At 47.7% G+C, this 17,378-nt stretch overlaps 1 protein-coding gene across 1 annotated transcript in view; it reads right to left on the bottom strand.

Moving 5' to 3' along the window:
• Positions 1-2,689: 2,689 nt before the first annotated feature.
• LOC121016234 (uncharacterized) overlaps positions 2,690-17,378 on the bottom strand; it is a 47,305-nt gene continuing 32,616 nt past the window's right edge. The window contains exons 2-4 of the mRNA XM_040453631.1: positions 16,887-17,300; positions 10,510-10,657; positions 2,690-4,928 (exon numbers count right to left, since the gene is read on the bottom strand). Coding sequence (XP_040309565.1) covers positions 4,834-4,928; positions 10,510-10,657; positions 16,887-17,300 — 657 coding nt within the window. The 3' untranslated portion in view covers positions 2,690-4,833. The remainder of the gene's footprint in view (positions 4,929-10,509; positions 10,658-16,886; positions 17,301-17,378) is intronic.

The raw sequence follows: 17,378 nt of genomic DNA, 5'->3' as shown, positions 1-17,378 counted from the left end.
GAGAAAACGTCAATTGTCCAGATCAAAGAATGGGGGAGGAGTGCTTTCCAGAGTTTATGGGAAGGCTGAGGCCGTCCCAGCCTCCTGTCCATTGGCGCTGCCTCTGCGGCCACAGCTCCGAAGCCCAGCAGTCTGCAGAGGCCCAAGGACGCTCACTGCCCTGCCCAGAGTGTTAGCTGATGCGAAGAGGAGGATAGCAGCAGTGGCTCCTTAATGGAGCTCCCCAGGAGCCCAGCTCCATTGGCTGCCTGCATTATTAATGCATTATGTCATCTTCCCTTGCACTTGCTCTCAGCTGCTGAAATTTTATAGAGCAGTATTATTAATTGAAGCAATTAGTGCTGGGGATATCAGCACAGCCACGTCAGGGGGCAGGAGATGTGCAAGGCAAGGATCTCTCCCTCTCTCTCTGTGCCCTGCTTTCCCTCTCTCCCACCCTCTTCCCTGTGTTTCCCCACCCCCACTATTCTCATTGCTATTGTGCCCCCCCACTTCTGTGCCTTTCTCTTCCAGTTCTGTCTCAAAATCCACCTTCCCACCCCCAAAACTCCCGAATACCCACTACCCTTCCCAGGCAGAAATCATTCACAGTCTCCAACACTCTCCCAGATGGACACACAAAGTGTCACTGTCGCTGACTCCTATGTGGAGTTGCTGGCCTAAATTAGGACGAAGACCATCCCTCACAGTTCTTATTCAGAGTCCCTGGCAAGGGCAAAGGGTGGCAGGTAGAAACAGGAGGGGTTCACTGCCTGTCAGACCCATCCATTCATTCATTCATTCATCCTCTGGTGCTGTGGGAAATCAATAGGAGATAACAGCTCAGCCCTCTGGGGCTGGCATTGTAGCCAGAGAGACCACACTGCCCCTGAAACAATTCAAGCAAAATAGGGTACAGCAGAGGGTCCTAAAGAAGAGATCCCCCAGGGATTGCCCAGCTCCTCAGAGCAGACCCTGTGGCCCAGGTGGTGGGAAGAAGGGCCTAGGGAAGCCAAAGAGCCCTGAGGGATGAGAGAAGTGAAGTACTAGCAGACTGCAGGAGACTGGGAGGAAAAGCTCCAGCCAGGAGGAAGGAAAGAAGGTACAAGCTGGGCAGGTAGAAAACAGAGGGCCCAGGAGGGACTGGATTGCTCCCCAGCCCATGAGATGGACGCTCTCAGCCCAGTCCAGCTGAGGCTGAGACCTAGAAACAACTGGAAAACCTGGCTAGAGGCCAGGACAGCAGGACACTATGGCCCTCACCTCAGATCCTTTCATCAGGAATCAGAACCGACACCTGAGAGGCCACAGGCTCAGGTTCCCTATAAAATAAACAGATACCAGGATGGAAACATTCACCCTGCCCCTCCCCACACTCTCTGCTCCCCACCCCCCACCCAGTTATACTACCAGCTACAACAGGGCTTCCCAGTAGACATTCTGCAACCATCAGATGTTCTATTCTGTGCTGTCCAGCATGGCAGCCATAAGCCACATGCAGTTCGTAAGCACTTAAAATGTGGCTCTATGTGGAAGGCCTTGAGTGCCAGGTAAAGAAGGTAGGACTTTGTCCTATGTGTGGTAGAAAATTATGGGAGGTGTCTGAGCAAAGGGATGTTTGATAAGAGCAGGGAGGCTTTATAGTTTTATTTGCTTATTGGTTTGGTTGCTACCATTGACTGATCACGGCCTTCCGGGTGATGGGCCCTGGTCTAAGCTCATGCACAATCTCATTTAATTCTCATGTACAGCCCTATGAGCTTGATGTTTTACAGATGGAGAAACTAAAGCTCAGTGTTGGTGGGTGTCATGCAGTTAGTGAGTGGCAGAGGAATTTAAACCCATGTCTGTCTTACTCCAAAGCCTTGAAACATGAAATGCTGGCTTTAAGAAAATTCAGCTACTAGGGCACCTGGGTGGCTCCATCGATTAAGCATCTGACTCTTGGTTTTGGTTCAGGTCATGATCTCTGGGTTCATGGGATTGGACTGACAGCACAGAGCTTGCTTGGGATTCTCTCTCTCCCCCCGACCCCTCTCTGCCCTTCCCCTGCCTGCACACTCTTGCTCTCTCTCTCTCTCTCTTTCTCAAAATAAATAAATACAAACTATAAAAATTAAAAAAAAAAAAAGAAAGAAAAGTTAAAAAAAAGAAGGAAAAAAATTGAGCTACTAGCAGATGTAAAAAAGGATTGGAATAGGAGAAGAGTTAGTGGAATCTCCTACACTGGTCTCCAGAAACTGTGCTGGCACTCAGAGAGGCTAAGTAAATCCTTGCTCATTTAAATTGAATTGAGTGAAGGTTCTGGAAAGTCCTTAATCCCAACCATGCTGCCAGAAACTAAGTCTGATATGGGCCTCTAAGAAACCTGTTTTCACCAGGGAGCCTGGGAATCCAAAGCTCTTACAAGCTTGCACAAAGTTTACTGTTCATTAGAGCTACTAACATGCCAAGCTGCTTGGCAGGACTATTTCCAGGGGCGATGGCCAGGCATAGGACTGCTGGAAGGGGACAGGTGTGAAGCTTTGCTTTGTGAAGCTGGCATTTCTGCTGGCTCTATACTAGGGCCCTGCCTGTCCCCAAGTTCTCCCCAGGGGTATCTGAGCTAACCTCCCCAGCTGGGAAGAAGGACCTGGACCGGGGGACTGTAGGGCCCAAAGACAAGGTCAAACCCAGAGATACAGAGTTCAAGGAAGGAGGATCAAGAGGCTCTGATTTCTGGAAAACCACTTTAAGTAGAATTTGTCTTCATACCCTGCTGTGCCAGATTTGTCCCACTGTCCTCTCCCAACCTACTCTCAATCAGAACTTTACTTTCTCATACTCCCCACATTCTCTTAGAAAACTTTCGGAAAAACTCATGGATCCTGAAATATTAGGACTTTAAATTCAATTCCTTATAGTCTTCTGTCCCCCTTCTAGGAAAACTACATTCTATGGTGGAATTCCAGGCCCTCCAGGTCTGAGCTAAGAGCAAACATGTCCGTGGGCAAGGCCATCCTGGCTGATATCAAAGCAATTCGGAGTCCATGAGAGAACAGCTCCAACAAGGCATATCAAGTGAGGCGAGGTAAGTCCTTTGGTTTGCAAGGGTTTCCTGAGCACCTCCTGTGCCCCATCATACACCAGGAGCTGAGAAGAAAACAGAACAGTGAAAGAGGCAGCCTAAGAGTACCAGCAACAGGTGAAGGGACTCTGGACTTGGTGACAGAATACCTACCTGAGTTTGAATTCGAGTTCCACCACTGAACTGTGTGATCTTAGGCAAGTTATTGGTTTCTCTGAGCCTCCCTCCCTTCTAGCTTTCTTTGATTTGGAAACAGAGTTGAGTGGTTAAAAGCGTAAGCTGTGGCAACAGACAGACGTAGGTTTGAATCCTGGTTTTGTCACCCATTTTTGCTGGGCCTTGAAGAAATTCCTCAGTCTCTCTGTGCCTCAGTTTTCTCAGCCAGCAAATGGGGATGGCATGGTGGTTGTAAGAATCCAATATGATAATACATGCGCAGCACTTAGTATACGGCCTCGGACAAAATCTCAATATGTAAATTATTATTATATTAATCACTTTTTTCTCCAGGCTTAGATGTGAGACAAGGAGGGAGAGGAAATGCTGAGGAACTGGAGGATAGTTATCAGAAAGGAAGCCAGATCAGTGGGAGGATGAGGCCAAACAGCAATGGCTGGGCTCAGGAGCCAGGGAACCTATTCAGAGTCATTGTGCAGTTGTGCACAAAAGCTGCACAAAGATGGCCAGTGGGAGCCAAAATCCCACCTAAACCCCACTCCCTGGACAAATTTTACCTGTGTTGGCAGCGTCATGCACAGGGCTGGGCACACAACAGGATAAGGCCTATCCTAAGGGGTTAGGGCAGGTCAGCCTCTGGGAAAGGCAGAGGTGGAAGAAGGAAGAAATTCCTGCAGCTCAAGGACTCTGGCGGCAGCAGCGGGTGTTCTAGGGACCTTGCCTAGGAAGGCAGGGCAGAACTTAGTCCCCAGAGCAATGCAGGGCTGGTAGGAAGCCAAGGCAGGCACTCAGGTGAGGGGCAGCCCCAGACTCTGTGATCAGCTGGTACAGAGCAAAGGGCCCTAATAATGGGACCGGCTGCAAGGTCAGGCTGGGCTCAGGCACAAAGGTGACTCTATCCTGGGTCACAGAGAATGAGCAATCGGGGCCTGAACTCACTGGTGATGAGGATGAAATGGTCAACTACTGATGCTGGAGGGGGCAGGCTGTGGGGGCAGGGAGCTGGCAGATCTTTATGAACTTTTTTCCAAATCCGTTGGCAGTCTACATGCTCCACACGAGGCTGTGTAGCAGCATTCACTTCTCCCAGGAAGGGTGGCTCCCAAATGGAATGATGTTAAGAACAAGGAGATGCTCCTCTGCCCAGAAATATTGCCGTCATGGTTCTCTGTGCTCCTATTACTGTGTAATTTCTTTGGATGAAGTCAAAGGTCACAAGCTCAGATGCTACAGGAGCCAGGCAGTGGCATAACTGGAAGGAGGAGGCCAGAGATAATGACAGGGAGCAATAAGGACTGGTAGGGCCTGCAGCAAACCAGCGAAGAAAGGTTTCTTTTAAAGGGGGCGATAACACTTAACTCAACCAGTTCTTAGTAGGCATGTGCGGCCAGTACTTTTCAGTTCTTCCATTTTCTAAAATAAGCCAGAAATCTAAATTTTTATGTTAAATCTTCTTTTTTTTTTTTTTTTCTTACAAAACTCTTGAGGTTACCATGATGTTGACCAAAACCAAAAACATCTGCGGGTCACACGTGGCCTCTGGCTTGGGAATTCCTCTCTCCAAGATTCCCTGGAGATGTAGCCCCCTCTGAGAGAGGCCTCACATTCGGTCACCACCACCTCCAGGAGAGAGCGCTACTCCAATACACTCTTTCTTTCTTGTCCCTGGATTCTCCTTCTTCCTTGTCCCACAGGCTCTGGGCATCTGAAGATGGGAAAATGAGAGGGAACAGAGAAAGCAAAGGAGTAATATTGAGGACAAACCTTGCTGACTTCATTATTTTGTCCCCCAGGACATGCTGGGTCTACACCAGTCACAATCCGTAGACATAAGCTCTAAGAGATGGGAAGATGACTCTGAGGTCAAGCAGGTCCATGGCTTTGTTTCATGTGCTGTGGGCTGGTCACAGCCCAGAGGGTCCATGGCTTCCCTCTATGAACCACCTCTTTTTTTTCCCCTCCCTTCTAAAACAGTTCTTCTGGCCTCTGTCACTCTGTGGTCATTTTTATAAGACTCATCTTACTGTGTGGGTTTTACTAGCAAGCTATTGCTTCTCACAGCTCAACTCTGAACCTTTCAGTTGTGGTTTCTACCCTGGGCAAGTGGACTCTGTAGAAACAATTAATATATCCCTCCACCCTCCCACACTGGGGAGAGCACAATACCTCAGGACAAGAGGGAGGGGTCTAGGTATAAAGCCTGACTTCAAAATAATAAACAAATCATAAGCAGTATTACCTTGCTGAGAAATTTAAGGCTCAGAGGGCCTGAAGTCCCCTGTCAGAGACTATGGAGGCAGTAAAGGAGGTGGGACTCACACACAGGGTTTTGGACCCCACCCCGCCATGCCCTGATCTTTCAATTAGGGAAAGGGTTTGAGGTCAGACTGCAGGCCCTGTGCTAGAAGCTCTCTGGAGAATGCTCAAGAAGTGTAAAAGTAAGGCCTTTCCATCTGGCTGTTGAGAAGAGATACACATGGAACACCACAGAAGAGAACAAGAGAGTGTCCGATGTTCCTTCCCTCATTGCACAGGCACTTAACTTAGTAGGCATGTGCGGCCATGGCACATGGCACATGGTTATAGGCAATTGGGCTCCTATTGGGTGGTCTACACACAAACTGCCTGCAAGGGCCTATAACTCACTGGGGAGAAAAGACTTTGCCTCTACCTTGTTAGAGCTGTAAGAGGTTTTTTGGATCATCTAATTATGGATAATCTGGAGTTTTCAATCCCTCTTTCTCTCTCTGTGCAGCATTTCAGAACCCAGGTCCATTAATCATATCAAAGTGGGTTCTCCGGTTGGAGAGGATAGAAGAAATCCTGAAGTTCCTATCCACTTGGCTCCCCTCCATCCCCTGCTTCTATGTAGCAAAGCAGTCTCTGAGGAACCCTCCTAGGGAAAACAGTTCAAAAAATCTAATCTGGTCTAACTAGTCTGGACCACTAATCTGGTACAACCCCTGAAAAATCCCAGTTTTAGAAATGGAGATTCCACGAGGTCAAAGTACTTGCCCAAGGCCATATAACCTGCACCTCCTGATTGCAGGCAGGTCTCTTTCCTCAGCCATAATCAAACAGTAGTATAAACATGCAGTCAACCAGAGAAAGGGAAAGTAAGTGGTAGGAAAGACCGAGGGGGCAGACAGAGTTCAGTGTGGGGTTGCTCAGGGAGGCAGGAAACTTGAGTGGGAGCCCTGATAGGTGGCTGAGAGAGGCAGAGGCGGTCATTCAGAAACAGGGCATGGGTCAAGCAGGTGTTAAATTCCAGAATCCAGTAGATAAGCAGTGCCGATGGAAAACTGGGATGGGACTAAGATCAGGTTCCATGTAGACAGAAGGCCTAGGGAGCAGTCTTGGGCTGGTGGTAGTTGGAAGGTTGAATTCTTTTCCTTCCAGTTCACCCAGATGCATCTGCTGATAGACCCCAAGTGTGCTCAACTCTGGAAGAACTAAGTTTCCAGGCAGGCAGGCAGTGGAAGTGGTATATTAAGTAAGGCTTAGAACAGCAGCTGGCTTGCATTAAAAATGAATCAAGGTGATGTTTGAATGAAAACAAGAATGGAGTGCTGGGGAAGAAGCATTCTGAAGGCTGTGAGTGCCAGCAGCTAGGGCAGGGCAAGGTTCCTCCACGAGGGCCACGTCAACACCCCAGATGTAAGCCGGGCTTCCAGTGTCTATTCAAATGAGACAAGAAAGGTGGAGCTGGCTTTGGAGAATGGCCCTTCCAGGTGCTTCTGGGAACCTTCGTTCTCTTACCCATAAAATGGGCATAACAGTCTCAACTCTACCTCTATCCTGGGGCTGCTGTAAGGAGCAAATGAAATAAAGTTGAGAATCATTGAAGGCTTTTACCGAGGCTGGGCGCAGCTAAACTCCTTCAGAGGTGGCAAAATGTGTGACTTGGCCCTGGAGTAAAACCAGGAGAAATGGAGGCTGGAGATGCCTGCTTGGCTGAAGACATTTGAATTAAAGATTCCAAAGCCTCATACTGGCCAAATGAAATGCATTGGCCTGACACCCTTATGCCTAGCTTGCACTCCCTGAACTAAAGTTTTGGCAAAGAAATGCTTAAGGTCTGAGCCTCCCAGAGGATATATATTCCCAAGGAGGCCTCAAGAACCACCCTGACCATTATGATAGCCACTAACCACATGTGGCATTTAACTGTAGATCTAAATTGGAGTGCCTGGGTGGCTCAGTCAGTTAGGCATCCAACTTCAGCTCAGGACATGATCTCATGGTTCGTGAGTTCAGGCCCTGCGTGGGGCTCTGTGCTGACAGCTCAGAGCCAGGAACCTGCTTCAGATTCTGTGTTCCCCTCTCTCTCTGCCCCTCCCCCACTCATGCTCTGTCTCTCTCTGCCTCTCAAAAATAAAGAAAACTAATTTTAAAAAATTTTAATAAATAAATAAAATAAAATAAAATAAAATAAAATAATTAGTTCTTCAGTTATACTAGCCAATTTCAAGTGCTCAATAGCCACATGTGCCTAGGGGCTACCAAATTGGACAGCAAAAATATAGGAAATTTTCATTGTCATAGCAAGTTCTGTGGGTCAGCACTGATCTAGACCTATAATGATGGAATGATAGGTATTGGGGTGGAGGGATTCTTCCCTGAGGCTTCTCAGTACAATACACCATGTATGGGTTTCTTTCTTTGCCTGAGTTCAAGGTTAACCCTGGATCTCTTCACCACTTTTGCCACTTCCTTTAACCACCAGGCTTTGATAACTAACTCCTAAGAGTGAAGTCACCATGCTTATGCCCATCTGCTTAGGACCAAAGGTCTAATGGGAGAGGGCAAAGGGCTCTCCTGAGGTTACCATATCTTCCACTATATTAGTGACTAAGAGCAGGAATTTCTGAACCAGAGGGGAGAGGGCAAGCATGATAGAACTGAGGGAACATTCTGGGGTATTAAGGCCCAATGGTACCTCTCAAAAAGCATAGTGGAGTTGGCCACCTGCTTCTATCAGGGAGGCAGCATGGCAAAGCCATTAAAAACACATGCTTCTCGGGGCGCCTGGGTGGCGCAGTCGGTTGAGCGTCCGACTTCAGCCAGGTCACGATCTCGCGGTCCGTGAGTTCGAGCCCCGCGTCAGGCTCTGGGCTGATGACTCGGAGCCTGGAGCCTGTTTCCGATTCTGTGTCTCCCTCTCTCTCTGCCCCTCCCCCGTTCATGCTCTGTCTCTCTCTGTCCCAAAAATAAATAAAAACGTTGAAAAAAAAATTAAAAAAAAAAAAAAAAACACATGCTTCTCAGGTTGGAATCCCAGCTCTTCCACTTATTAGCTGTATAACCTTGGCTCCACATAATCTCTCTGAGTCTTAGTTTCTACGTAGGTAAGATGGGAATGGTACTTACTCAGAGGGCATTATAAGGATTAGAGGAGTTAACAGATGGAAGGTGCTTAGAACAGTGTCTGGCATAGAATATGTGTTAGCTAGGAGTGGGAGAAGGAGTAGTGGTAGTGATGGTAGTAGTAATCATAGTCTTAGTCACAGTATTTGGTTATAAGTGTCAAGGCCTTGGTCAAGGTTGTGAATAAGGCAAGTTCACCATACACACCAACCTTACTACATACTGTGCACCTGCTCTTCCCCAACCCTCCCCACACACCGCCTAGATTTTCTCCATCGTGGTGACTGTTGAGCACTTGTTTCTTCAGTTTTAAGAGCCACTGCTAGGCCTTATCACCAAGGTCTTGTCTTGCCTTTGCCGCCCCATAGAGATCCCTCAGTCTTTCCAACACTGCATCTCCACCATGGTGAATACTGCTCAGGCCAGGCAGTGGGATGCCCACCAGGCCCCAGAGCTCCCTCGGGCAAGCGACAGGCTCATTCTTATGCTGAGTGCACAAGGATTGGCCCTGAAGCTCCCCCCTGACCCAAGACCAGTGCATCCAAAAACTGGCACCCCAAAGGGAGAACATCTGGAGCCAAAGGGAAGTTGAGTCAATCACATTCCCTCTCCAGAATTTGAGTAAGTAAGACCCAAAGAATGGGCAACTGGTTAGCAACAGAGGCTGAAGTTGAAAGGTGAGGGAACCAGAGAATTCTATGATGGTCAAGTGAGAGCTGAAGAAAAGAGGCAACACAAGTTCAGTGTGTAATGAGAGGGCTGCACTGAGCCAGATGTCCTGGGACTCAGCTGGGAAATGAAGATCTCTGGCTCAGGGAGTAGAGCAGCACCTTTTACCCTGCACTCCACTTGCCCTTCCTTGGAGCTTTTCTGGAAATGCTTCTTCTTCTGTCCTCACTAGAAGCATGGAAGGGACTTGAAGTAAGTATAAACACCTTTATGATGAGCTTGAATCTCAATGTGGGTTGAAAATATTAGCGTAAACACAGCACAGAACAATGCTCAGCTGCCCAGCATCTCCTTCTTGATGGGCATATGAGTGTCTAGTCCAGAGCAGACCAGGTGATCTGGCCAGCAGAAGGACGACCCATTTCTCCTCCTTGCTCCACGGTATTACTCCGACAAAGACAACTGCCTTCCTAGATAATGAGGCCACACTTCCATCAGGAGTCTGCCAATGTGATTTGGTGAACTGATAGAGCAGCTCTCACCAAAATAAACTCTGGACTAAAAACAGGAGAGCCAACCCAAGCGTCAAAGCTAACTCCTTAAGCAAGTCTGTTTACCTCTCTGGGCCTCAGGTAACTTGTCTGAAGAAAAGGAGGCTAGAATTTAGAGTAGATCATCTCTTGGGTTCCTTGCACTTTTTTCCTTGTACTCATTGATCCCAGGAACCCTCCCTTAAGACACATCATCTTTAGCCTGTCAGCCTGTGGCCTTTCTAGCAAGCTAGTCTTCTAGTAAACAAACCACAGAAATCCTTCCCTTTCTTATTTTTCTCCCCTTTCCTTCCTCTGACATAACTAGCATCTGTATTGGGGCAGGGGGCTCCTCTTCTGGGGTGTGGAGTAAGAATAGTTAACTAGCAGAAGCAGTGACAGGGCCCAGTACCATGCAGGGAGGGCTGGCATCAAAGGATTTGCTGTGTTCTTGGTTGTTATTTTTGACACCCCACTTATATGGAAGCTGGGTGAGGCAGCCTGGCACATCAAATGTACCTCTGTGAAATCTGAAAAAGGAATATTTAAAACACACACACACACACACACACACACACACACACACACACACAAGCACACACACATACACACACACATAACCACTTCCTTGTAAGCCAACACTTCTCCTTGTGAAAAGGAGCCCGGCCCTGTTTTAGGGGGTGGAGGTGGGGAAAGGGGAGAGCATTAGGCCCTACCTACCTGGGCCCTGAGGCACTGTGAATGCAGAGGCCATTTTCATCCAGCCTTCAGAAGTTTCCTTTTGTGGCATCACAGTGTTAAAAATATTCCTCCCTGAAGGTGCAACCGTGGCAGAGCAGATGTCCCTGACTGAGCACTTGGGAAGGAGCTATTAAAAGGAACATAATTAGGTTGTCATCCTGGGGCCTCCGAGCCAGCCTCCTGAACGCCATCTTTGTTGAAAGTTTTCCAGACGTCAAATATTTGCAGAACCCGATTTACCAAAAAGGCTGTTAATACCCAGTAGGACCAGGCTGCGTGCAGCAAAGGCAAAATGACACTGTGGGTCAAGGTTGGCATCAGGCCCTAAGACTCCTTTTTCTGTGTCCTTTCCCCATTTGGGGACCTAGCCTAGCTCCCTAACTTCCTCTCCCCTCCTGCATACACCACGTCCCATCACAATTTGCTCTTAGGAAAGACTCTATTAGTCATTTACCCCTTAGCATGAATGTAAGTAAGCCACCAAGTACCTCTCTCCTCTCCAGGAATGTGTGATTCATGCCTGAGCTCTATACACTGTAAGGAACAAAGGCTTTGTCTCCTTTTGTAAAAGGGATATCAGGCACTGGAGAGCAGGTCCAGGAGGGCTGTCCTAGTGACCCTGAAATTGCACCTACTCCTCTAAGTATAGAGCTAGCCCATCCTTCCCTGGAGACATCTGCTGTAATCATTCTGTTCCTGCTGGTTAGATCCTGCAGCCTCATCTGTCCATCTCTTTGTCATTCATCTATCTATGCATCCAGCATCTGCTGAGAACCTGTGGAAGAATCATGCTGAGTGGGAAAGTGGGTGGAGAGTATCCGTGGCCACCATCTTTGTTGCCATAGAGGGAGACAACATAGATGGAGGACTCTCACCATATAATGACAATAAATGTAAACAAAGGAGAAGGAAGTACATGGTGCTGTGAGGATGTATCAGAGAGGAAACGGACCTGCTAGGGAAGTCAAGGCAAGGAAGATGGCCCAGATGAATTGAAGTGATGACTGAGCTGAGATCTGGGGGCAGTGTGTGTGTGTGTGTGTGTGTGTGTGTGTGTGTGTGTGTGTGTGTAGGGGGATATATGCTCTGTGATGAGCTCCTTCAGTTGGAACAGCTTGTGCAAAGGCCCTGGCTGAGCCTGAGAGGAAATAACATGATTTTCGTGTGATCTTTCTCCTACTGGACTTTAGGTTACATCAAGGATTAAGGTTACAAAATAAAAAGGTAGGGTGAAGGAAGGAGAATCTGAAACTGATTTCTGAAACCCTCTATAGAAGATGGACTTCTTATAGGTTGTTGAGACGTGCCTCTACAAACAAATAAATCAGGCCAGGCTTTCTTTGGTGTCAAAGAGAGCTGGACCTGGCCTCCTCTTCCTGGAGGATCTCCCTGATATTCTGGTATGCTTTTTACCTTTTAGAAATATATCATGATGGGGCATCTAGGTGGCTCAATCAGTTAAGTGTCCGGCTTTGGCTCAGGTCATGATCTTGTGGCTTGTGGATTCAAGCCCCGAATCAGGTTCTGCACTGACTGTTTGGATCCTGCTTGGGATTCTCTCTCCCTCTCTCTTGCTGTCCCTACCCCAACCCCCCAAAATAAATAAACTTAAAAAAAAGAAATATATCATGGTTATTTCCCCAGGTCAGGAAATATATTTTGTAGTAAAATTGTTCATGGCTACCTAACATTCCAGAGTAGAGAAAGCCACAGTTTCACTCAATGAGTCCCCTGTTGTTGGACTTATTGCCAATGTGTTGCAATCCTGAGTAGCTCTTCCATGAATGAAGAAGCTTGTATATCATCTTTGCCCACTCTTTTGACTTTTGCTTAGGCTAAGTTTTGCTGCACATTAATAAATTTGAGAACCAGCTTTACTAAACACAAGTTTTCTTACCTACTTATCCTGTACACCCAATCAACTCATAGTGCTTTTCTTACTCTGCACAGGAATCCTGCTGGATCCTCATGCATCAACTCAGTGAGTTTGGAAGAAGGGATGGGAGGAGTCTCAGCAGAAAAGAACCAAAGTGGGCTAGGTGCTAGGTGGGCTGGGGTGGGGGGAGGGTGCTCCATCACCATTTACCTCTTTCTCCATATGTTCTTCTCTATCATAATGGACCAATCTGTCTGTGCTGGTGGAGGACTCTGCCCTAATGCCATCATGCTCAGCACTCTATTTCACCCATGTAGATAGAGCCTGAGGGTGGGAGGGGCTAGAGCCTCCAACAGTGAGCTCTCTGCAGGTACTTTCTGAGGAAAGCTCACAGCCACCACCACCCGTCTTCCCCCCTCACCAAAGATATAAGTCTGTCTGGAATGCTAAAAGAGAAAATTCCTAAAGGAGAGCATGCTAGGAACAGGAGACCAATCTGTGATTAAGCTTTTGTTACAGATGTATTGTGTAAATCATCCAATTTTTCTAGGCCTCTGTTTCTCCATCCATCCCATGGAATTAATCCTCTTTTATCCCTATTTGACCAAGATGATGCAAAGATGAAGTAAGTAAATATATCTACTTAAAATGAGCTAATCAACATGAAACTGAATGGAAATATACAGGTAGAAAAGAAGAAACCAAGATTCAGTAAGCCATAGCAAGTAAGTGGGCTTTGTGTTTTGTTCACTCTTTTATTGTTAGTGCCTAGAACTGTGCCTGGCACTCAGCAAATATTTATAAAACGAATGAATAAACACCTAAGCACTTACTCTGTCCTAAACACCATGCTAAGTATTTCATAAGTATTATTCTACTTAACCCTCAAAAATAGCTCTTTACCAATAGGGTATAAAACACTACCATTCAGCAGATATGAAAACTGAAGCTCAGACTTCAGTTTTCTGGAAGTTACTTGGAAGTTAAGTAACTTCCAAGCATCATTCAGCTAGCACTGGGCAGGATTTACACTTGAATGTAAGTTCTTCTGATGCCATTCCCCTAGCTCTCCCCACCCCTGTTATATGTTTCAGGGGAAAAGTTACTGTGATGTGTTGCTATGCATTAAATGAGCTACTCTTTATTAAAAGCTACAGCACCTGGCATGCAGTGAGTGTTCTACGAATGTGATCTATTATTACAGTACTCTTATTTATTAGTTTTTTTTTTATATATAACCACGTTGTAAACACCTTAAGGGCAGGGGCCATTCTCTACAAGGCCAGGCAAAGTAGTTGCCTGAAATACCAATTAACTAAATAACATTATTTTATGGTGACCATAAAGTGGAAGCAGAGGTGCTTCCTATAAGGCAGGGCTTGGTGCTTTGGGGACAAAACTAGTCTGACCTTGACTTTAATGGGAAGCAAGAGTAGGCCATGATTCTCCAGTTACTTGGAATCCTGGTGGTCAACAGGGAAACGGGTAGAGTCAGACACCAAGGAAAAGACAACAACTAACACAGAGAACTCCTGAAGCCTGGGATCTGACCCACAGCTGACAGCAAGCTACCATTCTAACAGCCTCTGGCCCCGCCCCCAAAGCCTACGATCTGATAGGCTCAGCATAGCAGGAGTGGGCGGAGCCTTGGAGAGAATCTGGCCCAATCCCCTTACTCCACACTTGCGGCCTGGGACTAGTGGAGGCGACTTGACTCAGGAACAGATGTCAGAGTTACTGGAAAACTTCCCTCCCCTGCTCCGCCCAAAGGCAATGCAGGAAAAGGATTTAGCATTTAAGTCTCGGCTTTGCCCTTTACTAGCGCTGAGCCTCAGTTCCTTCATCTATAAAATGGAATAAGAGTTCCTTTTCCATAGGTTGTAGCAATTAAACAAAATATGACATGGAAAAGTAGATAACACAGGTACCTAACACATGGTCAGTGCTCCAAAAAATCAGTTACCTCTAAATAGCAATCTGCCTGAGGGCAGGAACTGTATCTGAATCACAGCTTGCCAGGGTGCTCTGGCACATTCAATTGTTAGTATAATACTTGTTGAATGGCTGGAATCCCTCCATTCATGCTTCACCTCTTCTGTTAAGCCTAGCCTGGTTTTAGGCCTCTCTCAAATATTTCTAAAACCAGTAGCACCCTATTTCTTTCCCCCCTCTTCCAGAAAGGCCTGGGGACAACATGAAGGCCTGGGTGCCTGGGGAGAAAAACTGGCTGCTTTCATAACGAAAACAAATTCATGGTGTTACCAGTCCCTCCCTGGCTGCTTGCACCTTCATTTTGGACCTTCTTGCTCCCCGATACTAGAGCAGCAGGCTTTGACCCACTGTGGACTATATGAGGGATGTTAAAGATAACATCAGACTGCCAGGATCTTGGAGGTGCTGAGTTGCCCTTAGGGGTGGAGTGATGTATTCTGGTTAGAATTAGGGAATGAATAATTTAAAGGAGTGGTTAGAATCGGGGCATTAAGATTAGAGTTTGGAGTTAGGATTCAGTAATTAGTTACCATTAAATTTCTGAGTGAGACCTGGGGAGTTGTTAGTGGCCAGATATAATGGGGGCCACCACTTTGATCTGAAATTTAAAATGTCCTGTTCCAGAGACCTGCCTCCTTCATTGTGGAGAGCCAGAGATTCATATCCTCTGATTGTCTCCTCTGTAGCCCTGGGTGTACCTATAGATGGAGCATGTTAAGCATCTACACATACTGGGTGTAAAGTGTAACATATAGGGTCCCAAAGATGTCTAGGTCAAAGCCCCCTACGATAAAGCTGAGGAGACCAGATGTGAACGACCTGCTGTAGGCTCAGCCCTGCTGTAGCTCAGTGACTTTGGGAAAACCTTAACTTTCCTAGCCTCAGCTTTTTCATCTGGCAAATGGACCTAACCTCAGAGGGCTCTTTGGAAAACCTTGAATGATCACAGAAGGAAAGGACTTGGAAATTAACATGGTCTGGTAGAGTAAGCTGTTCCAAAGTGAACTATAAGGCAAAGTCTGGGCACCTTACCTTCAGGAAGGGTTGACGGTCTTCCTCCCCTCCATGAAAATCTAGGATTTCCCAAAACCATTTCCAGTGGGGATTTATGCTTCTGAACAGGAACTGACAAAGAAGCAACTCACACCAAATGCTCCCTACCACACACACACACACAGCCAACCCTTATGGGGTTGCAATATGACCAATCCTATGAGTCACCTGGATAAAGTAAGGACTCAACAAATATTTATCAAATGAATGAATGAATGAATGAATGAGGGAATGGATGAGTGAGTGACTCCATAAATGGGCAGACACTCCCTTAGAGAATGAGACTGCTTCCTAATCCAGGATGCTGAATGCTACCAAAGAAAGTCATTTGGGACTTTCCTAGCGTGTGCTCCATTTCCAAGCCACACCCTCTACTTTTCCTCAAGCCCCATTTTGTCTTCTTTTATCCCCAACGTCATCATGGAGGACTGTGTCCTAGACTCCTTTGGGAGCATATATGCTAGACTCTATACCGGGTATGTAGTAGATGCCCAATAAATGTGTGATAAACTGAAGGAGGAGCTACAAAGATAAATAAGACTTGGACCCTGACTTTCAAATGTTTACAGTGCAGTGGGAGAGAAAACATAGGTAGGTAAGCATACATGATAAAGCATCATAGGTAACTGGTACCAATCAAGTGCCAGGGAGTGTATGCTATAGGAGGTCAGAGCTGAGAAAACCTACTCTGGAGTGAAAAAGTCAGGGAATGCTTCCTGAAGAAAAGGAATGGAATCTGAAGCTGGACCTTGACGGAAGAGAAGGATTTGGAGGCAAGGGAGCAGGTGTTGCTGATAGGGGGAAAAGGAGGTGGGGGCGCACCAGAGGAAGGCCAATTCAAGTTATATTCAGCTTTGTGTAGATTTAGTGTAGCTGAAGAGCAGGTTCAAGCAGAAGAGTGTGCCACGTATGTACGTAGGTTGGGGCAAGACTGTACAGAGATCTGAAAGCTAGGGGAAGGGATTGGGATCAGACAGCTAGGGAAAGCTTTTGAGCAGTGGCAGGAAGCGAAAGGAAAGCTGGGAGGTGGGAAGATGGTGGTGGGGAGAGAGAGGCAAGGACAAAGGTGAGTGTGGCAACCTCTACTGGGAGGTATTGTGCCAGCATGGGGCTGGCCAGAGCCAGGTCTCAGACCACTTCCCATTTCTTTCATTCCATTCCATGCATTCATTCAGCCAATCAATATCGATGTCCCCTGTCACCTGCCAGGCCCTGCAGGAGCGAACATTGCAGATGCCTTCCTTCCTTTCCCGGGGTCCTGCGCTCTAAGCCCTCACGCAAGAGCCAGGGAGCCAAGGGCCAGTGCCTAGGGTGAAATAGCTCTGACCTCTCACCTGCAGCTTCTTTCTACAAAACCGCTCACGGTCCGGGTCCCAAGCCCGAGTTCTCCCGACCACGCCCCTCCCCGACCACCGCCCTCCCCCACCGGCCACACCTGGAAAGGAAGGAACTGCGGGAGGAGAGGGATGGCCTGTGGAGGGTGTGGCGCGTCTGGGACTGCCAGTAGACCAGGGACTAGGTCGACCGGAAAATGGGCTGCGGCCGGATAAGGGGGCAGATGATAGCTGCGGGGTGGCCTGGGAAGATTCTTCCTGACGGTGCCCACACTCGCTCGGAGGCTGAGCCAGCGATTCGGCGGTGGGGCGCGGAGGCGGCAGGGTGGGAGGAGGGTGCTCCAGGGCCGGGGAGCCTGGGCTCCGGGCAGACGGAGCAGTTCCTCTGCGCCCTCTGCCGTACGCCGACCTCCACTGCTCTGGGCGCCGCGATTCCGCCCGGAGGCGGGCACGCCCTTGAACCCTGCTGCCAGTTTGGGCCTCTCTCTACCCGTCCCGAGTGTCCGCGTTCCTCTCTGGGAGAAGGGAGGTGGGAATAAATGCTTTGTGTGTGTGTGTGTGTGTGTGTGTGTGTGTGTGTGTGTGTGTGTGTG

Source organism: Herpailurus yagouaroundi, unplaced genomic scaffold, assembly GCF_014898765.1.
Source record: "Herpailurus yagouaroundi ecotype Mexico unplaced genomic scaffold, PumYag 210, whole genome shotgun sequence".
Taxonomy (NCBI): domain Eukaryota; kingdom Metazoa; phylum Chordata; class Mammalia; order Carnivora; family Felidae; genus Herpailurus; species Herpailurus yagouaroundi.
Note: the sequence above shows the minus strand (reverse complement) of the source record. Positions and strands in the feature narration are given on the sequence as shown.